General features: G+C 36.4%; 1 protein-coding gene across 5 annotated transcripts in view; it reads left to right on the forward strand.

The window, feature by feature from the left end:
- The window catches only part of LOC150084794 (uncharacterized), a 496,975-nt gene that overhangs the window by 387,859 nt on the left and 85,218 nt on the right, over positions 1–23,898 (forward strand). For all 5 annotated transcript variants that reach the window (XM_090376602.1, XM_090376604.1, XM_090376605.1 and 2 more), the window contains exons 10-12: positions 16,295–16,649; positions 17,841–17,999; positions 23,656–23,841. In XM_090376602.1, the coding sequence (XP_090232728.1) occupies positions 16,295–16,649; positions 17,841–17,999; positions 23,656–23,841 (700 nt within the window). The remainder of the gene's footprint in view (positions 1–16,294; positions 16,650–17,840; positions 18,000–23,655; positions 23,842–23,898) is intronic.

Consider the following 23,898-nt stretch of genomic DNA (forward strand, 5'->3'; position numbering starts at 1 on the left):
CAGGCAGGTGAAGGCAGATTACGAGAAAACTTTGGCAAAGGATACAAAGAAAATCAGCAAAAGCGTTCTTTACTTATTTTAACTCTAGAAGGAAAGGGATGAATCGGATTGGTCCACTTAACATAGATGATTTGACTATTGATGATCATGCTCAGTTAGCTCATAAACTGAATGAATATTTTACATATACATTCACACATGAGGAGTTATTCAAGGAGGGGAATGCCAGAATTTTATCAAACACTAAAGAGAGCTAAATGATTTTGTAATAACTGAGAACAAAGTGGAGGAGAAATTGTTGAAGTTGAACATAAGGCACATGGCATGGATGTATCCAGTTATATTAAAGGAGGCAGCAAAGGAAGTAAGCAAACCCTTAGCCATAATTATGACAGCTTCCTTGGACTCAGGGAAGGTACCTATGGACTGGAAATGTGCATATGTGATCCCAATCCACAAAGGAGGAGCAAAGGGAAACACAGCTGATTACAGACCTTTTAATTTAACTTCTGTTCCAGAGAAATTAATGGAGGCACCGGTTAAAGAAGCATTGCAGTATCATCTAGACAAGACTGCAGGTATAGTTCAGACACAGCATGGGTTTGTTAAGGGGAAGTCTTGTCTGACAAATTTGATTGGATAATATGATGTGGTCACTAAGGAACTAGATGCAAAGAATAATTTTGATATCATATACTTGGATTTTAGGAAAGCTTTTGGTACTGTGGCACATGGAAGACTACTGTACAAATTGGAGCAGTATGGCATTAAGGGCAAGTTGCTACAATGAATAAAGGGTTAGTTGAGTGGGAGAAGACAGTGTGTGGTTATCAATGGAAACTGCTCTTTGTAGACTGATGTTATTAGTGGAGTCCCTCAGGGTTCGGTGTTGGGGCCATTGTTGTTTTTGCTCTTTATCAACGATATTGATGAAGGCATATCAGGCTTAATGTCTAAGTTTGCAGATGATACAAAAGTTTACAGGGTGATTAATAAGTAATCATGGTAAGCTACTGTAAAATATCTAGAAAAATTGGGCAGATGGGCTAAGAAATGGCAGTTGAAGTTTAACATTGACAAATGCAAGGTGCTGCATATAGGCAGCAGTAATCCAGAGTAATGTACCAACTGTGTGGTGTCACACTCAGGTTATTGCAAAATAAAAAAAGATCTGGGGGGGGGGGGTAATTATGCAGTGAGATATGAAATTTGTCGAACAGTGCAGGCAGACTGCCAGGACAGTTCATGGGGTTTTGTCAATGATATACAGGAACTTTTCTATCATGGATAAGGAAGGCATGTATCTTCAGTACTGCATACTGGTCTGGAGAACTTCTAGAAGGATGTAGAACTGCTGGAATGGGTACAGAGAAAGGCAGTGAGATTGATGAGGAGAACAAAAGGGTGGTCTTACCAAGAAAGGCTATAGTTCTGAAAATTGCATTGTCTAGAGACTAGACACCTGTGAGGTGATCTGATTAAGGTGTTTAATGCTTTGAATGGATCAAGTAAGCTCAGTGCTGATGGCATCCTTCCTTGCTCAGACAACATACATGAGGGGACATAAAGTGAGGAAAGGATGATTGCTGGATAGATCTGTGGAAATTTTCCTTAAGTTAGCAAGTAGTTCATTATTGAAACAAATTTTCATATGGTGTTTTGGAAGTGGGCAGTTTGAATAAATTCAAGGAAGAACTAGACGAATTATATGCAGTAATAGACAGGTGATATGGGAAGTAGTTCCCCCCCTGCCTCTGATATGAGAAGTGCTTTTTTTTCCTTTTCTCTCTCTCACTTAAGCTTCTTACTGGCATTATTTGCCGCTACTAATACTATTACTGCAGAATTAAGGGTTTGTAGAAAATTTTTCAAGCTGGGGAGAGGGTTCTCTTTTGACATGGCACTGGGCAGACTAAATTCCTTTGTGGCATTGCATGATGAATGTAGCTGAGTGGTCAAGCGTCAGGGTGCATAAGTACATTTGCTTTGAGTGACCAGGTTTCAAACCTGTGACTGCTAAATACAGCACTGTTTCTTGTATTCTCTGTTTCTTGTGAACTCCTGACTGGTTGTCCCTTAGCATAGAACAGAAAATATACTACAACAACAACAAAAAAAAAAAAAAAAGAGATAAAGAGAAAAATTAATAATGTTTGTAGTAATAAGAATACACCTGTCTTTGGGTGGTGTTGGAACAGTTGTTGTCGACTTGAAAAGGTTATCAGGATATGTAGAATGGATGAGGGGAAAACAAGCTGTTTTAAAATTATTGATTGATATATAATTTTTATATAAATATAATATATAATTTATTTATTTATTTAAAATACTCCTTTCCCCATCCTCAATTTAATAACTCACCCTTATACCATTTGCTCATTCCAAATTTATTTTTAAAATACACTGATTTCTTATCTATACAAAATTAAATCCTATACTAAATGCCACATATTTATATTAAACATTGATATTAACCATTTTTATCCCAACTCTATGCTTATATTAAATATATTGATATTAACCATTTTTATCCTAACACAATACTTATTTTTACCTAAAGAAATTACACTGGGACTACCTTGTCCATACAACAACTAATTAAAAAGTATTAAAAAGTGCTAATTTCATTTCATTCCTTTTTGGCCTTTCACTTTTCTTCTACTACTATGGATAAGTAGTAACTCCAGGGGCTCACATCTAGTGAGTATGGGCTTGACAAACCCAGGGTCTGAGTTTGATATCATCATTCTTCTCTTTCTTGGTGATTCCTTTCTACTCTCTCTCTTTTTTTTTTGGCTGGCACAGCATAAGCCTCAGGCTTCTTTGCATCATATGGCTAATAATAAATATAGAAATGCAGTTCCTGATACATTCTCAGGTGTAGTCCCCTGATGAAATACCTGATCGTGTATCAATATTTATTTCTGCTGCCATCAGATCAAGCATTTTTGCATTACCTATATTAGACCTTTTACTAAAATTGTTTTCCGCCTATATCTGATGACATTTTATTTTATTTTATACCATTTAATTTTAATTTTATTTTATACCATTTTATTTTTATTTGCATTTCATTAACATTTTGTTGTACTAATTTTACTTTACAGTTCCCCCACTTTATATTGGCTTGGCAGTTCAGCCCATAATTTACTTAATTCATAATAACCTCTAGGATATTAACATTTTCACCTTTTACTAATCTACTGTTCTTCCTTTTCTACTTTCTTCACCCTTATATTTACTGGCACCTTGTGTAACTTTCACATCCATTTATACTTACTTATTTAATTTAATATTAATACAAATTACATATACTCTTGCATCCTTTAATGCTGCTTTGTGCTTTTAGGTGCATCTGTTATACCTAATTTATTAATCTTGCTTTCACCGAAACCATTTCATTTCATCTACTGTTTTACCTCTTTTCTATGTGACTCTTTAAACTTTGCTTTTAAAGAGTTACATTAAAAACTAATCAGAAATGCAATGTATTTCTGTCTGCTTTTGGCCTACATATTGGCACTAATTCATTTATCTTTACTGAATGGTTTCTTTCTAAACTTCAATGTATCCAGAAAATTTAAAGCAATTAAATTAAATTATTTGAATTTAAGTATTCATAGAGCAAACAATAAAATAAAAACTAGAATTTGTTACATGCTACAGGCAATTCTTCTGTGGTAAAACTTCACTTTAACAGACTGTATTATGATGCAGTTGCTAGAATGTTATGAAAAACTGCTATACTATGAAATAAAGAACAATGAATGTTGTGATACTATATTTTACTACATACATACTACAACTGTATGCAGTGGAAGAGCATAAAATTTTGTTATATCATATACTGGCAGTGCAATGCTGACGAATGCTTTCAAGTGCCCACTCTGGAGTTTCAGATGACGCTCTACTGATGTCTGCCCCACTCAGCAGGTTAATGGGGGTGATGGTGAGGAAAATGAGGAGGTGATGGTGAGGAGGTTAGCTATTTTGACAGGGTCACTCAAGAGCTGGACTTGGAGAATAATTTCAATGTTGTTTATTTGGATTTCAGCAAAGCATTTGACTCAGTCCCACACAAGTGGTTATTTTATAAGCTGGAACATGTTGGAATCACAGAGAAAAATCTTAGATAGATAGCAGGGTGGCTTCAGGGCAGGAGGCAGAGGGTTGTGATAAATGGTTATTCCTCAGATTGAGTTGATGTAAGAAGTGTGGTTCCCCAAGGATCAGTATTAGGACCACTGTTGTTTTTGATTTTTATAAATGACATTGATGAAGGGATGGAGGGTGTAATGTGTCAGTTTGCAGGTGATGTAAAGATTGGTAGAGTAGGTAATGATTGCCACCAAGCAGAGCTTCTCCAGAATGACCTAGATAGACTTCAGAGATGGTCAGAAAAATAGCAGCTATGCTTTAATCTTGCAAAGTGTAAGGTATTGCACCTGGGGAAAAGTAACCCCAAAATAACTTATACACTTGGCAGGATTGAACTAAAGCCGGTAGTGGAGGAAAGGGACTTTGGGTTTATGATATGATCAGATATGAAGTTCTCCGAGCATTGTAGACTTGTTGCAAGGAGAGCTCATGGTGTCCTATCGATGATTTATCGAACAGTTGCTAGTAGAGATAAGGACTTCATAATCCCATTATATAAGGCTATTGTTAGACCACACTTGGAATACTGTGTTCAACTATGGAGACTGCACCTAAAGAAAGACGGTGCTTCTTGAAAGGGTCCAAAGATGGGTAACTCGCCTGGTGAGATCGACAAAAGGGCGTCCATACGAGGAAAGACACAATGTGTGGATTGCAGAGCTTGGAAACTAGGCACCTTAGAGGAGACTTGATTGAGGTGTTTAAGGCGCTGAGAGGCTTAAGCAAAATGAATAAGAACGAAATTTTCACGGTTATAAATGATTCTATAACTAGAGGCCATAATTTCAAGTTACAGGGGGAGTTGTTTAGACTAGATTCAGTGTTGTTTCAATGAAGTTTTATTTTAGCAAGCAAGTTATAAATTACTGGAATAAGTTACCTACATGGGTGGTAGAAGCTGACAGTCTTGGGAAATTCAAAGGTCAGCTGGATAATTACCTATGGGAGGAGGGGAAATGCATAGGTTATCCATTTCCTTTTCTCTTATTAATTTTTATTATTATTATTCTTTTTTTAAAAAAATTTCTTCTGATTATTATTAATTTGTGTTTTCATTCTTATTATTTAATTTTATGTATTGTATTTTGTTATTATTATTTTATTTATTTATTACTTATTTTTTTTTTTTTTTGGCTGGTACGCAGAACACTTCATCTCACAACATATTCACGGAACACTTAAGAAACACAAGTTTAGCGGGAGCCAAAGAACTGTTGCTAATATTTTATTATATATGACGCACTGTGCATCAGGGGTATCTTTATTTCCAACACATGTAAAACCGAAATTCTGTTTTGGTCTTTTATTATTAGTTGGTTCCTGTTTTTTCACTTTGGATTTTTGGGGAACAAAAGGCTGCAATTGTTCATCCTCACTTTTAAGTGTGACAATATTGTGTTCATTTTCATCAACCACAGATGCTAATGTGCCAATAAAATCCAAACCAAACCAAACCAATTCATCAACCACAGTTGTGTTAATAGAAGTACTTTACTTCTCGTTTTAAAGTTCCTTTTTTCAACCACATTAGTGGTTGAAAAAAGGAACTTTAAAACATATTTTAATATGTGAACTTTTTTCAACGTATTTTAATAATAATTGTGTGGTCATATATTTTAATAATAATATTTCGAAATACTGATAATTATCAAAAAAAATTTATACAAGGAAGTGAGTTTAGTTATGATATCAGTTCACTTCCTCCTCTCTTTCACCCCATGTACTCCAGGCTAAATCGCTTACAAATGGCATACTAAATCACCACATTGCTACTTTTTCGTAGATGTCATTACTTCTATGCATACTTCTCTGTGCAAAGCCCCCTGAAAATAAAGTGTTCCATGGTCTATTTGATTATTAGTTTATACCAGTATATTAATAACCGAAAAAAATTGCTAAATATTATAATGATACAAAAGTGATGAACAGCACAAATATGCAGAATTTCTTTATTTTTTAAATTATTAATTATGATTTTTTGCCGAACACTTGCCATTCGCATCTCACAGAACACAGTTTGAGAAATGCTGCCATAAGCCATAGGCTTCCTTGCACATGTGGCCATTATTAATATTAATGCTAATAAAATCCTTACTTCTCATCAATGGAAATAATTTAACTGATCGTGAATGCCATTAGACTGAAGCAACTATGTTACCTTGTCCCATATGGCCAACGTACTTGGTCCAGTGAATGCTGTTCATTCTTTCCATTAAAGTGAATTTACTTTACTCTCAGTTCTGCCATAGTTTATAATATTAAAAATTTGATTTTAGGCATGTATGCAAAGTATGCCTCTTTATGTGGGCACTTGTACAGATCAGCATCACTGGAATCGAATGCCCACACCTGCCCTGAACATCATCACAAATGGCAGGGTACAAAGCCGAGAATGTGAGGAGGGGAGATGGAAACAAAATACAGGAACTCCCTGACTTACGGAAATTCGACTTTATGTAAGTTTTTGCTGGCCGGTGCAAACTTAAAAAAAATCGTGGAAACATATTTTGCCTTCCATAGAAATAAATGGAGGAATCTGAAAATCATAATGTGAACCCAATAACACATCGGTTTTTTTTTCTGGTAATTCGTGCAAGACCTTGGAAGTTGAAATTTTTTCTATATAATAAAGCAATTTATCTCTCTAAAAGGTCATTTTTATAATGTAAATAGCGCTACACTTTCAGTGTTATCATATGTTCTGTTATAAGAATCAATTTTGAATGTCTTTGTGATATTTTTCTAAAACACGTTTCTGGAAGTCACTACCATAAAACAATAAAAACAATTTGCACTTTCTGATTTATTGGGCTTTTCTGTTAGCGCAATCAATTATAAACAGGTAGTAAACTCTATCTTATTGCATTTGCAATAGTCCCGATAACTGGAATTGTGTGGCTTTTACACTATTATGGTGAAATGTGTTACCCCTTCACTGAAACCTTCAATCTTATAAAAAACATAAATACATTTTCAGAATCTTCTCTTCATTCCTATTTACTGATTACAATGATGAAGGGAAAGCAACCAACGGAAAGTGCAAGTGCTGGTAGTGCTAGGAAATGAAACAAAACAAAATTGATTTAGAAACGAAGATGATTAATTAAGAAGTATGAAGCAGGACCAAGTTTGTCATCTATTGCATGGAATTAGGTCTCGCTGCTTCAAAAGTGAATATTATTTTAAGGGACAGTGTGCATGTAAAAGAACGTGTTCAAGAATCAATGTATTTCACACCGGGGCCAGTCTGCTCCAACAGTGATTACAAAACAGCGTTCAGGTGCTATATCAAAGATGGAAAAGCCATTTAATAATATGTATGGAAAATCAGATTCAGAAGCAAGTGCCCCTGAATCTAACAGCCATTCAAGCAAGAAGTATTTATGAAGATAACGATAAGTACAGTAAACCCCAAGCCAAGTTCGTGGCAAGCAACTGATGGTTTAATAGGTTCAAGCATCGTGCTGGTTTCGAAAACGTTAACGTATGCGGTGAAGTCGCCAGTGCCGATTCTGCAGCTACAGAGAAATTTTGTGATGTGTTGGGAAAAACACCTTCTAAATCAAATCTCCACAGCCCTCAACTTCTGCAGGGGTGTGCTTATCAGCTGGAGAGTTAATTCTGGAACACTGCTTGAAAGGTAAAACTTGCTGATGTTATGCCTGTCTCCTCTTTCTTTTTGTAATTTTATAATGTAGAAATTTTTCCTGCGCATGAGATAAAAAAAAATTGAATAATTCTGTTTATGCTTTTGTCGAACATTTTTTTTTGCTTCTATCAAGTTCAGCATGCATAGTTGCAAGTGGAATTTTCCTAAATGCTTATTTAGGGAAATTCCAACTTATGTGGCATTCCATGGAATGCAATCCTTACGTAAGTCGGGGAGTTCCTACAATTGACAGACAATATGAAGCAGTCCAATGAAAGGCCTAGTAGGGAAGCTGGATTACAGATATTTCTGCCAAGAACTCTGCTTGTGTCTCTCTGTTCAGGTTATTGGTTCTAGATTGCCATCGCTATAATCCTGTGCGTTTGCCATGCCCTGTGACCCATAGACTTTTCGGAAAGGAGTAGCCTGGTGGTTGAGGGGCTCGCACTTAATACACTGCTTAAGTCTCTGCTTCGGTCAAGACGGGTGGTTCTATGTTGGCCCGCTCAGGATCAGTTGGCTGGCAAGGCTGCTTGCTAGGGTCAACTGTATTTCAATAGGTCTCCTTCTCTTTGGTCCTGGGACAGGGTTAAGACCTGTTGGTTGTAGGCGTACCACCTGCAACCAGGTTGTAGGTGTTCCACTTTCCTGTGCAATCCCTGCTAGTTCTTGAGTGGTTGTCTCCTCATTGGGCTCCATGGTAGGCGGAGAGCCTTAAAGGTACTGAATTTGGGTGAAGTTAAAGCAAGGCAACATGAGAACCACAGGAAACTTCAGGGGAACTTACTGGTCAAAATCGTTTCCTGCTACCACCAGTAATTCTCAGTAAACAGAGATGGTGCGTGTTATTGGTAGTGGCAGTAGAAGTCGATAACAATTTATTGATTAGTTTTTTCTCATTATTAAAAAAGCTTATTGGAGTTCATGAGTGTAATGCTAATACCTTCATGGCTGAAATTTACTATGGGTTCACCCACCAGACTACCCCAGTTTTAGGGTGTTTATCCCCCCCTTCTCGCTGTTTTAACCCGATAGCAAAACGACTTCTACTGCCACTACCGATAACATTCACCGTCTGTAGAAGTCGCTTTCCTATTGGGTTAAAACAGCGGGAAGGGGTGGGGGGATAAACACCCTAAGACTGAGGCTGATGCAGTCTTACAGCTGTGAAGTTCATTACACTCATGAACTCCGATAAGCTGCTTTTAATAATGAGGAAAACAGTAATCAATACATCATTATTGACTTCTACTGCCACTACCGATAACACCCGGCATCTGTTTACTGAGAATGCAGGGAGAAACTGCGGTAGCAGAAAACGAGTTTGCCCAGTAAATTTTCCTGAAGTTTCCCATGGTACTCGTGTTGGCTTTCTTTACCTTAGCCAAATTCTGTTACTCGCCCTTACGAGTAATTAAAATCTTTTATCTTCCTATAGGGTCTCTATGAGGTCCCTACCTGAACCTAGGCGCCTCCGTAGCCAAGTGGACAGGAGCAGCAGTGCATAGCACATGCTTCTTGATTAGATCTGGGTTCGAGCCAGTGACCACCAAATATGGAGGATGCAGAAAGGTCAGGGAATGACCACCGCATATCCCCACAGCAATATGGCCTTAGTTGCTAATGCTCCTAAAACCCAAATAACAAACAAACCTACCTGAACCAGAATCCAAATCAAATAACAGCAGTAATAAGAAACATTGAACATAAGCTGCACCACCTCCTGTACCTTGTTTTCTCATTATCCACAACAGGAGAAAAGGAAATTGGTAAAATGTCACCCTTTTTATACAGAAAGGAGCTTGAAGGATTGGCTTGTTCTCCAAAATCAGTAAAATGGCTTAGATCAGAGGATATCTCGTTCCAAACTGCTCTTCCGAGCAGCATTCTTTGGAGGTATTTCCATCAAAGTTTCACTGTACAGAACATTGAACATATTGTGTGGTGTAATTACTGAGTAGGATATCCTTGAAACATCCAAAGAGGAGATCTGCACTGAACTAAGGGACCAAGGAGCCACGGCTGTCAAAAGGATATTCATCCATAAGGAGAGAAAACTGGTCTTAACTAGAGTTCTCATCATTGCATTTAACACTCCTAAGCCACCTATTTCCATCAAGGCAGAATACCTTAATTGTTCTGTAAAGTTCTACATTTTGAGCCTGTTGAGATGTATCAGGTGCTAAAAATATGGTAACTAACAGATGGTGTGTTGTGGATCACCTGCTTGTTCCAGCCATGGAACTAAGGAATGTGACACCAAGGAATGTTCTGCCCTGAAATCCACATGCTTGAATTATGGTGGTGAACACCCTGCTGCATATTTAAGAGCATGCCAAAGGAGGAAAGAGGAAAAACAAATCCAGAAAATCAGGACAGAGCAAAATATATCTCACATTCAGAGGCAAAGAAGCAGGTAATGTGAGCAAGTAGTGGAAAATCTTATGCTCAAGCAGTTCTGGGAAAGTGTTCCACATCAATGCAAACTGATATTTCTGTCTCACCACACAATTATTTTACACCACATGCCCACCACTTATTGATGCAAGCATGTCAAGAAAAAGCAGTTGCTAGTCTCATTTCAATACCTACAAAGAAAGTAGTCTTTAAAGAAAAACCTTCCATTAAGACCCAGCCTGTTATTAGTGGGATACAGGGTGCAATGGAGATGAATGAAGAAGAGAAAAGTGTGGATGTTGGATTTTTATCCCAAGGAAGAAATGGCAATTGGGTGTAGTCTGTTTCCTAAAAGCAGAATTAAAACCAAAGAGGGCAAATTAAAACCTGCATCACTCCAGAAGCCAGCCAATGGTTCCACTAATCCTAAGTAATAATGGCCAAATTCTTGCAATGGAGTTGTGGATTCTGACAAAATATAGAGGATGTAAAAATGCTCCTGCATAAACATAAACCTGTTAGGCTAAACTTTAAGGGCAAATAATGATCTCAACTTGCAGAACTTTACTGCTATTCATAAGGACAGGAATAGGGATGGTCTGGTCCATGGAGGAGTTTCCATTCTTGTGGACAACTATACCTGTTTCACATGTGTTCACTTAAACACCAACTTAGAATCAGTAGCAGTTCATTTAGCAGTGGGATGTTTCCTTACAATCTGTTTTAGATATATATACCTCCTGGGACAAACATCTCCTAGGCTGACCTCAACAGTCATATTTTGCACTTGCTCTCTTCACTCCTACTTTTAGGATACTTTAATGGACATCACACTCTGTGTAATAGTGCAGAAATTAATGAGCAAGGTTGTCTTGTTGAGTAGATAGAAGCACATTATTGCACCTCTACTGAGCTCTTGTCCAATACCATAGTATTGGACAAGAACCATAGTCAAGCTCTTGACTATGGTTTTGAAGTCTGTTGCTCCGCTAGAAATTCTGTCCTTCGATGGCTTGATCTCCAGTCACCACAGAGCCATCTGAATTGCCACTGGGGCAATTTGTACTTTGCCCGCCAATCTTCATGTGGAAGCCAATGAACCATCACTGATACTTCAGTGTCAGCAATTGTTGTTATGTGGACATCGGTTTTTATACCATGATGAGAAAATTTATATAACATGCTTAGAACTGTCAGTGATCTCTTTGGTATCAGGATCCAAGAGCTAGCTCAAGATATAATCTTTATGAGAGATATATATCCACAGCAGCCAGGCAAATGCTACCTCCTTGGATTATGCATCTCCTCCATCCTGTGACCTTTCTCTTAGTAACTGGCTGAAAACCAAGACGTCCCCGTTTATTTATCAGCAACATTTTGCAGAACGTAGATTTGAATACTCTGACTTTATGCTGGTATATATAGATGTCTCAAAGTCAGACATATCTGGGATCTGCTTGTGTTTTCCAAGCAAAACTGTCTGTAATCAGATTCCCTTGAATGTAGTACATGCACTACAGAGTTGCATGAAAACTAAATAGAACTGGCCTTGGATCGTGTAAAATCTGACCAGCACCAAAGGTGTATACTGTATACCAACTCCCTAAACATATTACAGGCTTTATCACAAATGAGATGTATTATTCATCCATTGTTGTGTCAGATACTGCAAACACAATGCTGTCTTTCAGAATACAACTTTGATATCCACTTTTGTTCAATTCCTAGTTGTGTGGGGGATCACAGGAAATGATTGGCTGATCCTTCACCTTCATCTAAATCAGCAACAATACAGAGTCACTTTTTAGACTAATTATGCATCTCTCACTTTTTACCTAATTATGCATCTGTAGAATGAAATGGAACAAGCTGTGTCATCAGGAATTTGCAACCACTGATTAAAAAGAGTGAAGGCAGGAGCATAAATTTTTACATGTATGTAAATGCAACATCCGTAAATTGCAATTCACGAAACTTGCTTTTCAATAAAGAGGGTGTCAATGTCAGTTTATCGATAATATAATTACTAAAGTTCAGAATAGGTTTAGTCAAAGAGGCATTTGATCCCCAGATACCTCCAGAATGATTGATTTCCATAATTTTTTTCATGGTTAATTTGCTTTTAGATTAAAAGAAGCATGAAAGTATCAACATAAGGTTGACCTTTACATGTACAATAAATTGCCACATCTAATTAGGAGAAATATAAATAGTTTTCAACCTATCAGCCTTTTTTGTAATAAAGTGGTTTACGACAGATTACTGGATGGTTATATACAGACTACAAGGACCTAATTTATGACAAACGCTCTTCACAATAGCAAGAATCTTGGCATTGGCACACGACCAAGTCATATCAAATCAAATCAAACCTGTAATCATTCAGAAGGAATAGTTAGTTCAGGGTTTGCAGCATTCAACCTGTTCATCTCTGCACAGGTCATTGTCACCCGAGCATTCCTATCTGCTGAGAGCTGATGATCATCCTACGTGTAGAAATTATGGCATCTTTTTAAGAATTCAGCACATTTTAATTGAATGTGCTTCTTTTATCAGTGAACTCCATTGCTGTTTTTGCCATCTGACTGAACCTTATACACTTAGATTTTATTGGATGAAGACTGTGTCAGATGTCCAAGTTTTTACAGTTTATTAATTTTTATAATTTTATTTTATTTATTTTTTTTAAAATTCATAACTTGCTTTTAAACTCAGTCATTAAACATCCTTAGTCAATTTTATATTATATAACATCCATATGATTACATCAACTTTTAACCCTAAAGGCCATTTTGGCAAGGTCTGGCTCTTTAGCCACTCGGCCACCATTTAGAATGCCTTTATAGTTTTATCTCTTATAACTGTTTTATGTAATCTTGTATTTATTAGTTTGTAACTTTACACACACACACACACACACACACACACACACACACACACACACACACACACACACACACACACACACACACACACACACACACACACACACACACACACACACCTACCTTTGACTTGGCACATTATAGCATTAGATGTTGATGCACCTTAAAACCTCTAAACCCAACAAACATTTAGTGTGAATTAGACCAATTTCAACTGAGAATTGCATTTCATGAAACTTGCTTTTGAATAAAGTGGTATCTATGTCAGTTTATCCATAATATAATTACTAAAGTTCAGAATAGGATTAGTCATAGATGCATTTGATCCCTGGACACCTCCAGAATGATTGATTTCCATAATTTTTTTCATGGGTAATTTGTTTTTAGATTAGAAGACGCTTGAAAGTATCAACATAAGGTTGATCTTTGCAAGTACAATAAATTGCCACATCTAATTAAGAGAAATATAAATAGTTTTCATCCTATCAGCCTTTTCTGTAATAAAGTGATTCATGATATAGATTCAGTTTCATTTTCTGCCTACACCAAAGCTCGCAACAATTGTAAAGCAGTTATTAATCAGTCCAAACTAGAGTTTGAACAGGCTAAGAGTAGAAAACTTGCTTCTTGCCCTAATGGTAGCCGAGCATTCTGGTCTTTTGCCAAAGCTATTGGCCGCAACTTTTGTCCATCTCTGCTCCCACCTCTGTCCAAACCAGATGGTTCTGTTGTCACTTCAGCCAAGGATAAAGCTGACCTGCTAGCATCCCTTTTTTTCTTCCAGCTCATGTACTAATGATCTTGGTAAAACACCTCCACCATTCCCAACACGCTCCATTCAATGCCTCCCGTGGTCTTCCATCAAAAGGATATCAGAAGGATTTTGATGAATCTCGATGCTAAGAAAGCTCCAGGTCCTGATGGCATTTCTCCACTTGTTCTCAAAACCTGTACTCCTGAACTTACTCCTATTCTTTGCCGCCTTTTTTCACTTTCTTATTCCAAAGGTGTTTTTCCTTCAGCTTGGAAATTTGTTCATATCCAGCCAGTTCCTAAAAAGGGTGACAAATCCCTCCCATCCAATTATCGCCCCATTGCAATTACTTCTACTCTTTCTAAAGTAATGGAGAAATCAATTAACCGCCAACTCTTAAACTACCTAGAAACCTTCCGTCTGATCAACGATCGGCAGTATGGATTCCGTCAGTGTCGATCCACTGGTGATATTCTGGCTTATGTTACCCATTTATGGACTAATTCAATGGAAAGGTTCGGTGAAACCCAGGTAGTTGCTCTTGACATCTCAAAGGCTTTTGATCATGTTTGGCATAAAGGTCTTCTAAACAAGCTTCCATCTTATGGTTTGCCAACTGTTTTTAGTAACTGGTTATCCAGTTTTCTCTCTGATCGCTCACTGAGGGTTATGGTAGATGGCTCTCTGTCTTCTAACTTCTGCACTAATGCCGGTGTCCCCCAAGGTTCAGTTCTTTCCCCCACTCTTTTCCTCTTGTATATTAATGACCTTCTTCCAGTAACTGGAAATCCTATCCATAGTTTTGCCGATGATAGCACACTGCATTCCACTTTCCATTTTGAGAAACCTTGTCCTGCTCAATCAGCTTCAACTTCTCGAAAATCTGCTACCAATTCCTTAAATGCCGATCTTCAGGTAATTCTCCAGTGGGGCAAAGACAACTTAGTTGATTTCAACCCTTCTAAAACTCAGTCTTGTCTTATATCTCGCAAATTGGATTCTTCTGCTCCTATGCTTATCTTTAGTGACACTCCGATTTCTAGGCAAAATGATATATCTCTTTTGGGGATTACCCTGACTTCTAATCTCTCTTGGCACAAGCACATTACAAATATTGCTTCTTCTGCATCTAAAAAACTTGGTTTTCTCTTTCGCTCTCGGCGTTACTTTTCTTCCAAACAGCTGCTCACTCTGTATAAATCGCAAATCCGCCCTGCCATGGAATATTGTTCCCACATCTGGGGTGGTGCCCCCAAAACCTCTCTCAGGCTTCTTGATTCCATTCAGAAGAAGGCAGTTAGGTTAATTAATGACTCCTCTCTAACACAGTCTCTCCACTCTCTGTCTCATAGATGCACTGTTTCTGCTGCATGCCTCTTCTACAGATACTTCCATGGGCACTGTTCTTCTGAATTGGCTTTGTAGTTCTTTCTCTCTCTTTCAAAACAGTCCGAACACGTGCCGCCACCAGCCAACATCCATTTACCGTCCAACTTCAAACCACAGAATCAACTTTTCGTCTTCCTCATTTATTCATTCAACTGCCGTTTTCTGGAACAACCTTCCTTCATACGTATTTCCTAAAAATTATAGTCTACAGAAGTTCAAGTCCAATGTCAACAAATATCTTCTTTCGTCTTCTCAACCTCCAACCCAAGCACGGTACTAAGTACTATAGGTTCTAATACCTCTCGTGTTTGTCGTTCACATTAAAAAAAAAAAAAAAAAAAAGATTACTGGATGGTTATATTAAAAAATAACTTGGAAGTACAACAACAGCCTATGCTACAAGAGCAAATTATCAGTCTTAGTTTTTGTGGACGTATTCCATTACAGAACTTAAATGTTTATCCAAGATACTAGACACTCTCAAATTGAAATTAGTGACCAGTAGACTGTCTGAAATTTGGTGATTGATAAGATATTTGTGGTTGTCGAGTTTCTTATTCTCACATTTTTCCTTTGAAAGATAGGCTGGCTGAGGGTGCACTCATTTGTAGGAATATATTGCCAGCCTGATTCTTATAGCTCTTACTCGATTTTTACCACTTTTTTTATTTTATTTACAACTACATTGTGCAGAACATTATTACAATCAAGTTTCAATATTATAGTTTAGGAACACTTGTTTTATTTTAAAATGGATATTTTAAATATCCAGTTTTTCAAATTTGTAATTTTCAAATATTTTTTCTCCCAAAACTTGAGACACATCTTATGTAAAACATTATCAACCCCCAGTTCACATGGCCAATATATTTTTCAAATACTTTAATTTTTAAAAGATTTAAAAGGTACCACTGGTCACGTGAACCGATATAAAAGCTATAATTGAAATTTTTAACTAATTTTTCACCTGAGAGTTGCAACACATCTTATATAAACAAATGAAACCTTTAGTTTTATATGGCCAATTATATCTTGCTAATAGTAACAGCTTTTGTTTTTTAGATTTCGAAAATCTTCATCACCATTAAAGGATAGTGTGAAGCCCCGTCGACATAGAAGTCGTGCTAGTCTATTGAACTCCACCTGCTGTTCAGATTCAGGTTCTGATGGACTTTGTGCAGTGGTTAAACAAAATAATGTTCCTTTTTTTCAACATTCTGGGTCTGATAGTGCCCCACAATCCACTCCAATTCATCGGCGAAGCTCAGTGTCTTCATTGCACAATGCAACCACTTCAGATGGTACTACTAGTTCTCATCATTCCATTTTAAAGAGTCATAAGTCAACAAGATCGTCACGATCATCGGGCAGTAGTAGTAGCAAAAACAAAACATCAGTAATATCTGACTCTTATCAGGTATGGATTTGATTTTGTTGAAATTTTATTGTTACTGACAAATTTTATATGTTGTCTGACACTTCTGTAGTGTGATAAACAGTTATTTTGGTGTATTTGGAACATGAACTTAAAACAGTTGTTTTTATTGTTAATACTGTTACAACTTTGTAATTAAGTTGTGCTATAAAAATATGATGAATAGCAATAGTAATGGGACCAAGCTTATGGACTTACTAAACTGCATAAGAAAACCTTCAGAATTTCAAGACTTAATAAGACCACACAAAATTTTTCACTAGGGTCCTATGAAGCTTCAAGATTAGGTTTGATTTTTGAATTGGGAATTCATTTCAATTGGGGAAAGATGCAAAATACTTCTAAGATATTCCAATATAACTTTCTGATAATATCATTTGTATTTTCAAGTTATTGTACATAAATAAAAGAAAACATAAACACTTCATTTCGTTTTTTTCACCAGATATTTCAGAATGAAAGTGGGTCCAGACATCTCAATTAGATGTAAATTAAAATTACTTTAATATATTTTAACTGTTGTGAAATAAAACAATATGCCATGTTATATGCATCTGAATTTTCATAATCATGAAATTAAATCATTATTATAGCTATAGGAAATATTAAGTGTAATTATTGTGTTATGTTAAAGTGACCAGATATTCTGGCATCCAATGCAGGATACCTCGTTATAATGTGTTCACATTATCAAAAAACATTAGTCATGAAAGGTAATTATATATTATTTTTTTTTAAATAAGTACCACCATTAAGGCTAAACTTGAAATTCAAGTCAAATATTTTTCTAAATGTAAAAATTAAAACATTAGCGATAGCTACACTGGTGCTCAGAAATTTAGGATCAAACACAAATAAATCAAAACTCTTTCATTAGATTATGACAAAATTTTAATGTGTATTAATAATGCACAGACTGGAATATATAATGAATCGAAGTACAGGTGTTACATTGACTTTTGTCTTAGTTCTGAAGGTATCCATTTAATCAAATGGATACCTTCAGAATCCATTTGATTCTGAAGAATCTTTAGAATCCAAAGGGGGAATTCTAGTTTTATGGTAGACAAGTTCCTCCTAATTAGGCCCATGTCAAGTATAATTTCAATGGTTTTGATTTTTGGCATAAAATTTAATTTCAGAATTCAGGCTGAATTTGTAACTTTATTCTAGGGTAAAAGAAACCATTCATCAGGAAACCAGAAACATGAAATAGGACATGAAAGCATTTTGCCTAAATGTGGTTCAGTTTCATCAGTAGGTGATAGTGACCAAGCCCTTGCTCATACAGATCAAAGTTCAGTTTCAGATCAAGTTTGGGATGGCTATCAGGTAAGGTCTGAAATATGAATTATTATACAGTTGATCCCAGTACTAACTTATATATGCAGTGATTGGCCAGTTTATTAGGTACATCCCTACCATCGAATGAATCAATCTTTCATCAGAGGTGTGTGTGTGTGTGTGTGTGTGTGTGTGTGTGTGTGTGTGTGTGTGTGTGTGTGTGTGTGTGTGTGTGTGTGTGTGTGTGTGTGTGTGTGTGTAATTCAGCAAGAAAGAATGGGTGACTTTTCACATTGTGATAGTCAGTGCAAGTATCATGGATACTGCCACACTCTTGTGATGTTCACAAGTAACAATATCTAGAATACAATGAAAGTTGTCCAACAGCCAAAAAAATCTAGCCAATAGCAGTTTTGTGGCTGGAGACATCTTGTTAATATGAGAGGCTGATGGAGGACAAAAGCAATTGTGCAGTTTAACAGGAGCCACAATCAGTCAAGTGATAGTACAGTACAATAGTGATGTGCCAAGAGGTGTATTAGCATGCACAATGTACAGATGGGTGCATAGATAGGAACACATGCTAAAGATTTAAGGAGTGGAAAAATGTTGTCTAGTCCATTGAATACCGGTTTCAGTTGTTTCCATATTGATAGTAGGACCAGGATGTGGTGTCTGCTTTTTTTTTTTTTTTTGTAATACTATGAGGTCATATCACAGCCTATCAGGACATTACCAATCAAGTCTATCCCATCATGCTCAGTTTAGTAATAGTAATTGTGGCATGCGATGCAAGAAAGCAAGCATATGAGCTTATGTAGCATCAGCCAAAAAAAAAGGTTACTTCCAGAGGGTAAGGGTCATGTCACAGCATATGGATTGTTCAGGAATAGTTCTGGAAACAGTAGATTAACATCATCCATTTTGCCCTGCTCATTCATGAGCCATGAGGCATCTACCCAATTATGCATCTGTAGAATAAAATGGAACAAGCTGCGTCATCAGGAATTTTCCACCACTGACTAAAAAAGAGTGAAGGGGGAGCATAAAGTTTTACATGTGTGTAAATACAAAGATATCCCATCTGAGGCAGTTGTGGGATCCAGTCAAGTCTATACGAGCCAGTATTCCTATGAAATGCTTTCGACACTTTGTGAAGTCCGTGCCCTAGTGACTTGAGGGAGGGCTAAAGGAGAGTGCCGTTTGCTATTAGGTACACCTTTGTATATATTTATGATATGTCATTTGGTTACAAGGTACCACAAAGTATTCAGAGTACTGCTATTATATTAAATATCATACATGTAATGCAGTAAGGCCACATCTCGAATTTTTATCAAAACTGAGTTACGTGTAAGGTAATGATACAGTGATTCAGTTACGATAACTGCAGTAAGGCCATATACTTAGTTTTAAAAACAGTCATCAGGGAGCATATAATTACATAATTTATTATCATGAACAATTGCATTCAAATCATTGCTGTGTAAAATATGTAATTTTGGACATGTGGCCCTACTGCATTACATGTGCGATATTACTGCTATTGTGCTATATATTACTGCTATTATGCTATATATTCAGGTGACCACTATTCAGTTAAGAAATTATTTTCATGGTACAGATTAACATTATTAAATGAACACAATTTCTGCTAAATATGTATTGTTATTGCTATAAAGCATTTAGGGCTGAAGCCTCGAGCTATGGAAAAGTCTAGACTATGTATAAGTATAATGCAAAAGCATCAATAATACATAGCTAAATTTGAATTAACAGAATGTTATCAAAACGGCATCGTTTTAAGTTATTAACATTCTATTAATTCAGATTTGGCTATGTATTATTGATGCTTTTGCACTATACTTATACATAGTCTAGACATTTCCATAGCTTGAGGCTTCAGCCCTAAATGCTTTATAGTCTAAACACATCATACACCACCAGGCATCTCTCATATTGTGGAGTTATACTTCATAACTGTTTTGCCATCATTGCATCACTCAGGTACTTACCTACCCACCCACCCACCGAAGAAGGGCCAAATAGCCCTGAAACGGTGCCGTCTGGGTGGTGGTGGTATCCATCTGAGAATAAATAACATTAGTCTTCTCCTCAGGTGAAGCGTTACTTATTCAAAGTAGTGCAATATCATGGCAACTTGAAGGTATTCACAATATGAGATATAACTTAAAACAATGTCGTTTTGCTAACATTCTGTTAATTCAGATTTGGCTATGTATCATTGATGCTTTTGCACTATACTTATACATAGTATTGTTATTGCATATGAAAATTAAAACAAAGTACGCTAATGCTATCCTCCCAATTTACAAACACCGTGCATTCCTGGAAAGTAGTTCATAAAGTGAAAGCTCATGAATCGGACTGTTTCTCCCATAAATATAATTGCATAACAAGAGGATGTGTTCCAAAAAGTTCACTTCCAAAATTGAATGTTAACTGGGAGAACCATAATATTTATGTAATATCAAGGGTGACATTACCAGTAAGTAACCAATATTGATTTATTGGTTGGATGTCAACCAATGCACATTTATAGCACATTGCTGCCCTTGATTGTATACAGTGGCTCTGCATTTTGGAACTTTATAGCAGGTTAGTTTTTGAAATAATTTTGAGGTTTTTTTTTTAATTTTTTTAATTTAGTATGCTGTTGTTGAGTTTTTTAGGAGCATTAGCAACTAAGGCCATATTGCTCCGGGGATATGTGGTGGTTATTCCCTGACCTTTCCGCATTGTCCGTATTTGGTCACGGGCTTGAACCCCAGTCTTATCAAGAAGCGTGTGCTACGCACTGCTGCTCCAGCCCACCTTATGGAGGCTCCATTTAGTATGCTAAACTAGTTAATATACAGTTTGAATTCATGTAGTCACATAGATTAGTTTAGAAAATCACGTTGAACTAACTTAGTAAGTTATTTTGACACTGTTACTCATGAGCTCAATGTAGTGAACAATTTCAGCATGGTTTATTTGAATTTAATCAAAGCATTTGATGCAGTTCCGGCACCCCAATAATGGCACCCTAAGTAATCATTTTTATTTTGTGGCACCCCTGATCAATCTACTCAATTTTCTGCCTGTTAGAGCCGATTTTATATATATATATATAATATGCTATATGTTGGCACCCCTGGAATGTTGTTGCGGCACCCCTGTTGAAAACCACTGGGTTACTGTATAAGCCAGAACATGTTGGGAATTCTAAGATTGATTGTTGGGTGGCTGCAAGGCAGAAGGCAGTGTGTTGTGATTAATGGATATTCTTCAGAGTGGTGTAAAGTTAGAAGTGGGGTCCCCCAAGGATCGATTCTTGGACCACTGTTGTTTCTGATTTTCATAATTGACATCAATGATGGGTAGTAGTAGGCTTGATGTCAAAATATGTGGACAATGTGGACACCTCTTGGTGGTTTGTTAAGGGGAAGTCTTGTCTGACTAATTTGATTGGATACTATGATGGAAAGGAACTGGATGCAAAGAATAACTTTGATATCATATATTTGGATCTTAGAAAGGCCTTTGATACTGTTGCACATGGAAGACTGCTGCTATGGATAAAGGGATGGTTGAGTGGGAGAAGACAGAGAGTGGTAATCAATGGACACTGCTCTTTGTGGACTAATGTTATTAGTGGAGTTCCTCAGGGCTCAGTGTTGGGTCCATTGTTGTTTTCTGTATTTATAAATCATATTGATGATGGTATATCAGGCTTAATGTCCAAGTTTGCAGATGATACGAAGGTTGGCAGAGTTATTAATGACACTAATGACAGTACACTGCTGCAACAGGATCTAGAAAAGTTGAGCAGATGGGCCGAGAGGTGGAAAATGAAGTTTAACATTGACAAATGTAAAGTACTGCATATGGGAAGCAGTAATCCCAGAGTAACGTATCAACTCTATGGTACCACACTGACAGTGGTAGAGAATGAAAAGGGCCTGGGGGTAATTGTGCAGGCAGATATGAATTTTGTTCCCATGTGACAGCATCTCTTGGAATTTAACCCTGTGAAGTTCTATAAAGAAATTTTCATTTTTACCATTATTGTGGTGCCACCTAAGAGAATAAGTGAAAGCAGTATTACTTCATTGCTGTCCCCAGATAATGTTTTTAATTATTATGGTATATAACTATTTTCCTTCATTCTTCTGAGGATATTATATGTTTTTTGTAATCTTGGTATATCAGGGATATACAATATTTTATTAGTCGTTCGTGAGTTACTTAAAACTCGACTTACGTAAGAAGTCCTGGAACGTATCTCTTATGTATGTTGGAGACAGACTGTATATTAATACAGTACATAAAAGCTGAAAATATTTCATTCTTATCCATTTTACTTTAAAAAGGTAATACAGTGGATTCCAGTTATTTGGGCCACCGGTTAATTGGACAGCCATTTATTTGGGGCAAATCTTAAAAAAACAGAACCCAATCGAGAAAATAGCCAGGGTTTACTTTGCTTAATTGGGACAACATGCCATTTAATCGGCGCAGGGGACTGCAGCACTGGAGATTACCCAACGATTGTCTCTGACCGTTCAGCAGGATTTCTGGAGGTCACAACCATAAAACAACAAAAACAATTAGCAGTCACCTGTTTATTGGGCTTTTCTGTTGGTGCAATCTATCATAAACAGATAGTAAACTTGATCTTATTGAATTTGCGATAATACTGACAGATGGAATTCTGTGGGTTATTATGGTGAAATGTGTTTACACGTCCATGGAATCTTCAATCATATAAAAAAATTAATTTTCAGAATCTTCTCTTCATTCCTATTTTTAAAGCTTCGTAACTTGTTAGTCCATTCTCACTTGCACGTATCGTGTTACTTGCAATTTGTGTGTGCCGTGTTCTTATCTTTATTGATTGCTTATCTTTTTACTGTTTTAAATTTTAACCCCCACCCACAAATGTCAGTGAATAGAAATGTCAGCTAGTTAGTATGTACGTATTACTGTAAGTATTAATTATTCCAATTATCACGTATATTCTTCCAATTTTCACATATCATTTGATTTTTTTAATTGGTAAGGTAATAAAGGGTAAATCTGTGCTTAATATATCTTTACTTTTACAGCCTGTGGATAATATTAATTCAATTCACAAACATGATCACAATGACCGACACTTACTACACATCGTATAGTGAACGGTACTGTCGTGAAGCAGCAGTCCATTGTATTTTTTATCTTTTTTACATGAAAATTCGGATAATTGGGGCAGCTGTTTAATCGGGCCAAAATGCACTAGTCCCAAATGTGTCCCAAATAATCGGAATCGACTGTACTTTGTGAAATCTTGGAAAAGTTCATTAACTGGGAGCTTGATTGTATAACACATTAAAATCTATATTAAGTGCTACCCCCGAAGGACCAACTAAAAAAAAAAAAATGCAGTATTTAAAACAGGTGAATGCATAAAGGATTTTAATAAAATTTTATAAAGCATCATTTATAACTCATTTAGTGTAAGTCAGACTTTTTATTAATATACATCCATTGTAAAATATAAGAATTTCATCCAAAATATTTTTTGTTTTGCCAAAAAAAAAAATAAATAAAAAAAATAATAATTTAAATTGTAGAAGTTTTTATTGGAAAAAAAAAAAAAAAAAAGAAAAAGAAAGAAAAAAAAAGCGATTTTGGAGTTTTGTTTGGATATATGTTTCAGGACCCTCCATACTTCAGTGAGCCATACTCAGAACAGACTGCAGATGAGGACCAGATCAAACGCTTGACAGAATTTGGTGATGATTATCGTAGCTTTATTAATAATCATTCTGATGGTTCGTCAATAAGTAGTGCAGAAAAGAAAGTTTTACGATCTCATTCTACTGCAGTTTCTTCATATTCACAGGTATATATTTATTTATTTATACTTATGAAACACTAATTTGATATTTACTTTTATAAT

This window comes from Mastigoproctus giganteus, chromosome 6 (assembly GCF_048544385.1).
Source record: "Mastigoproctus giganteus isolate SK-2022 chromosome 6, ASM4854438v1, whole genome shotgun sequence".
Lineage (NCBI taxonomy): Eukaryota > Metazoa > Arthropoda > Arachnida > Uropygi > Thelyphonidae > Mastigoproctus > Mastigoproctus giganteus.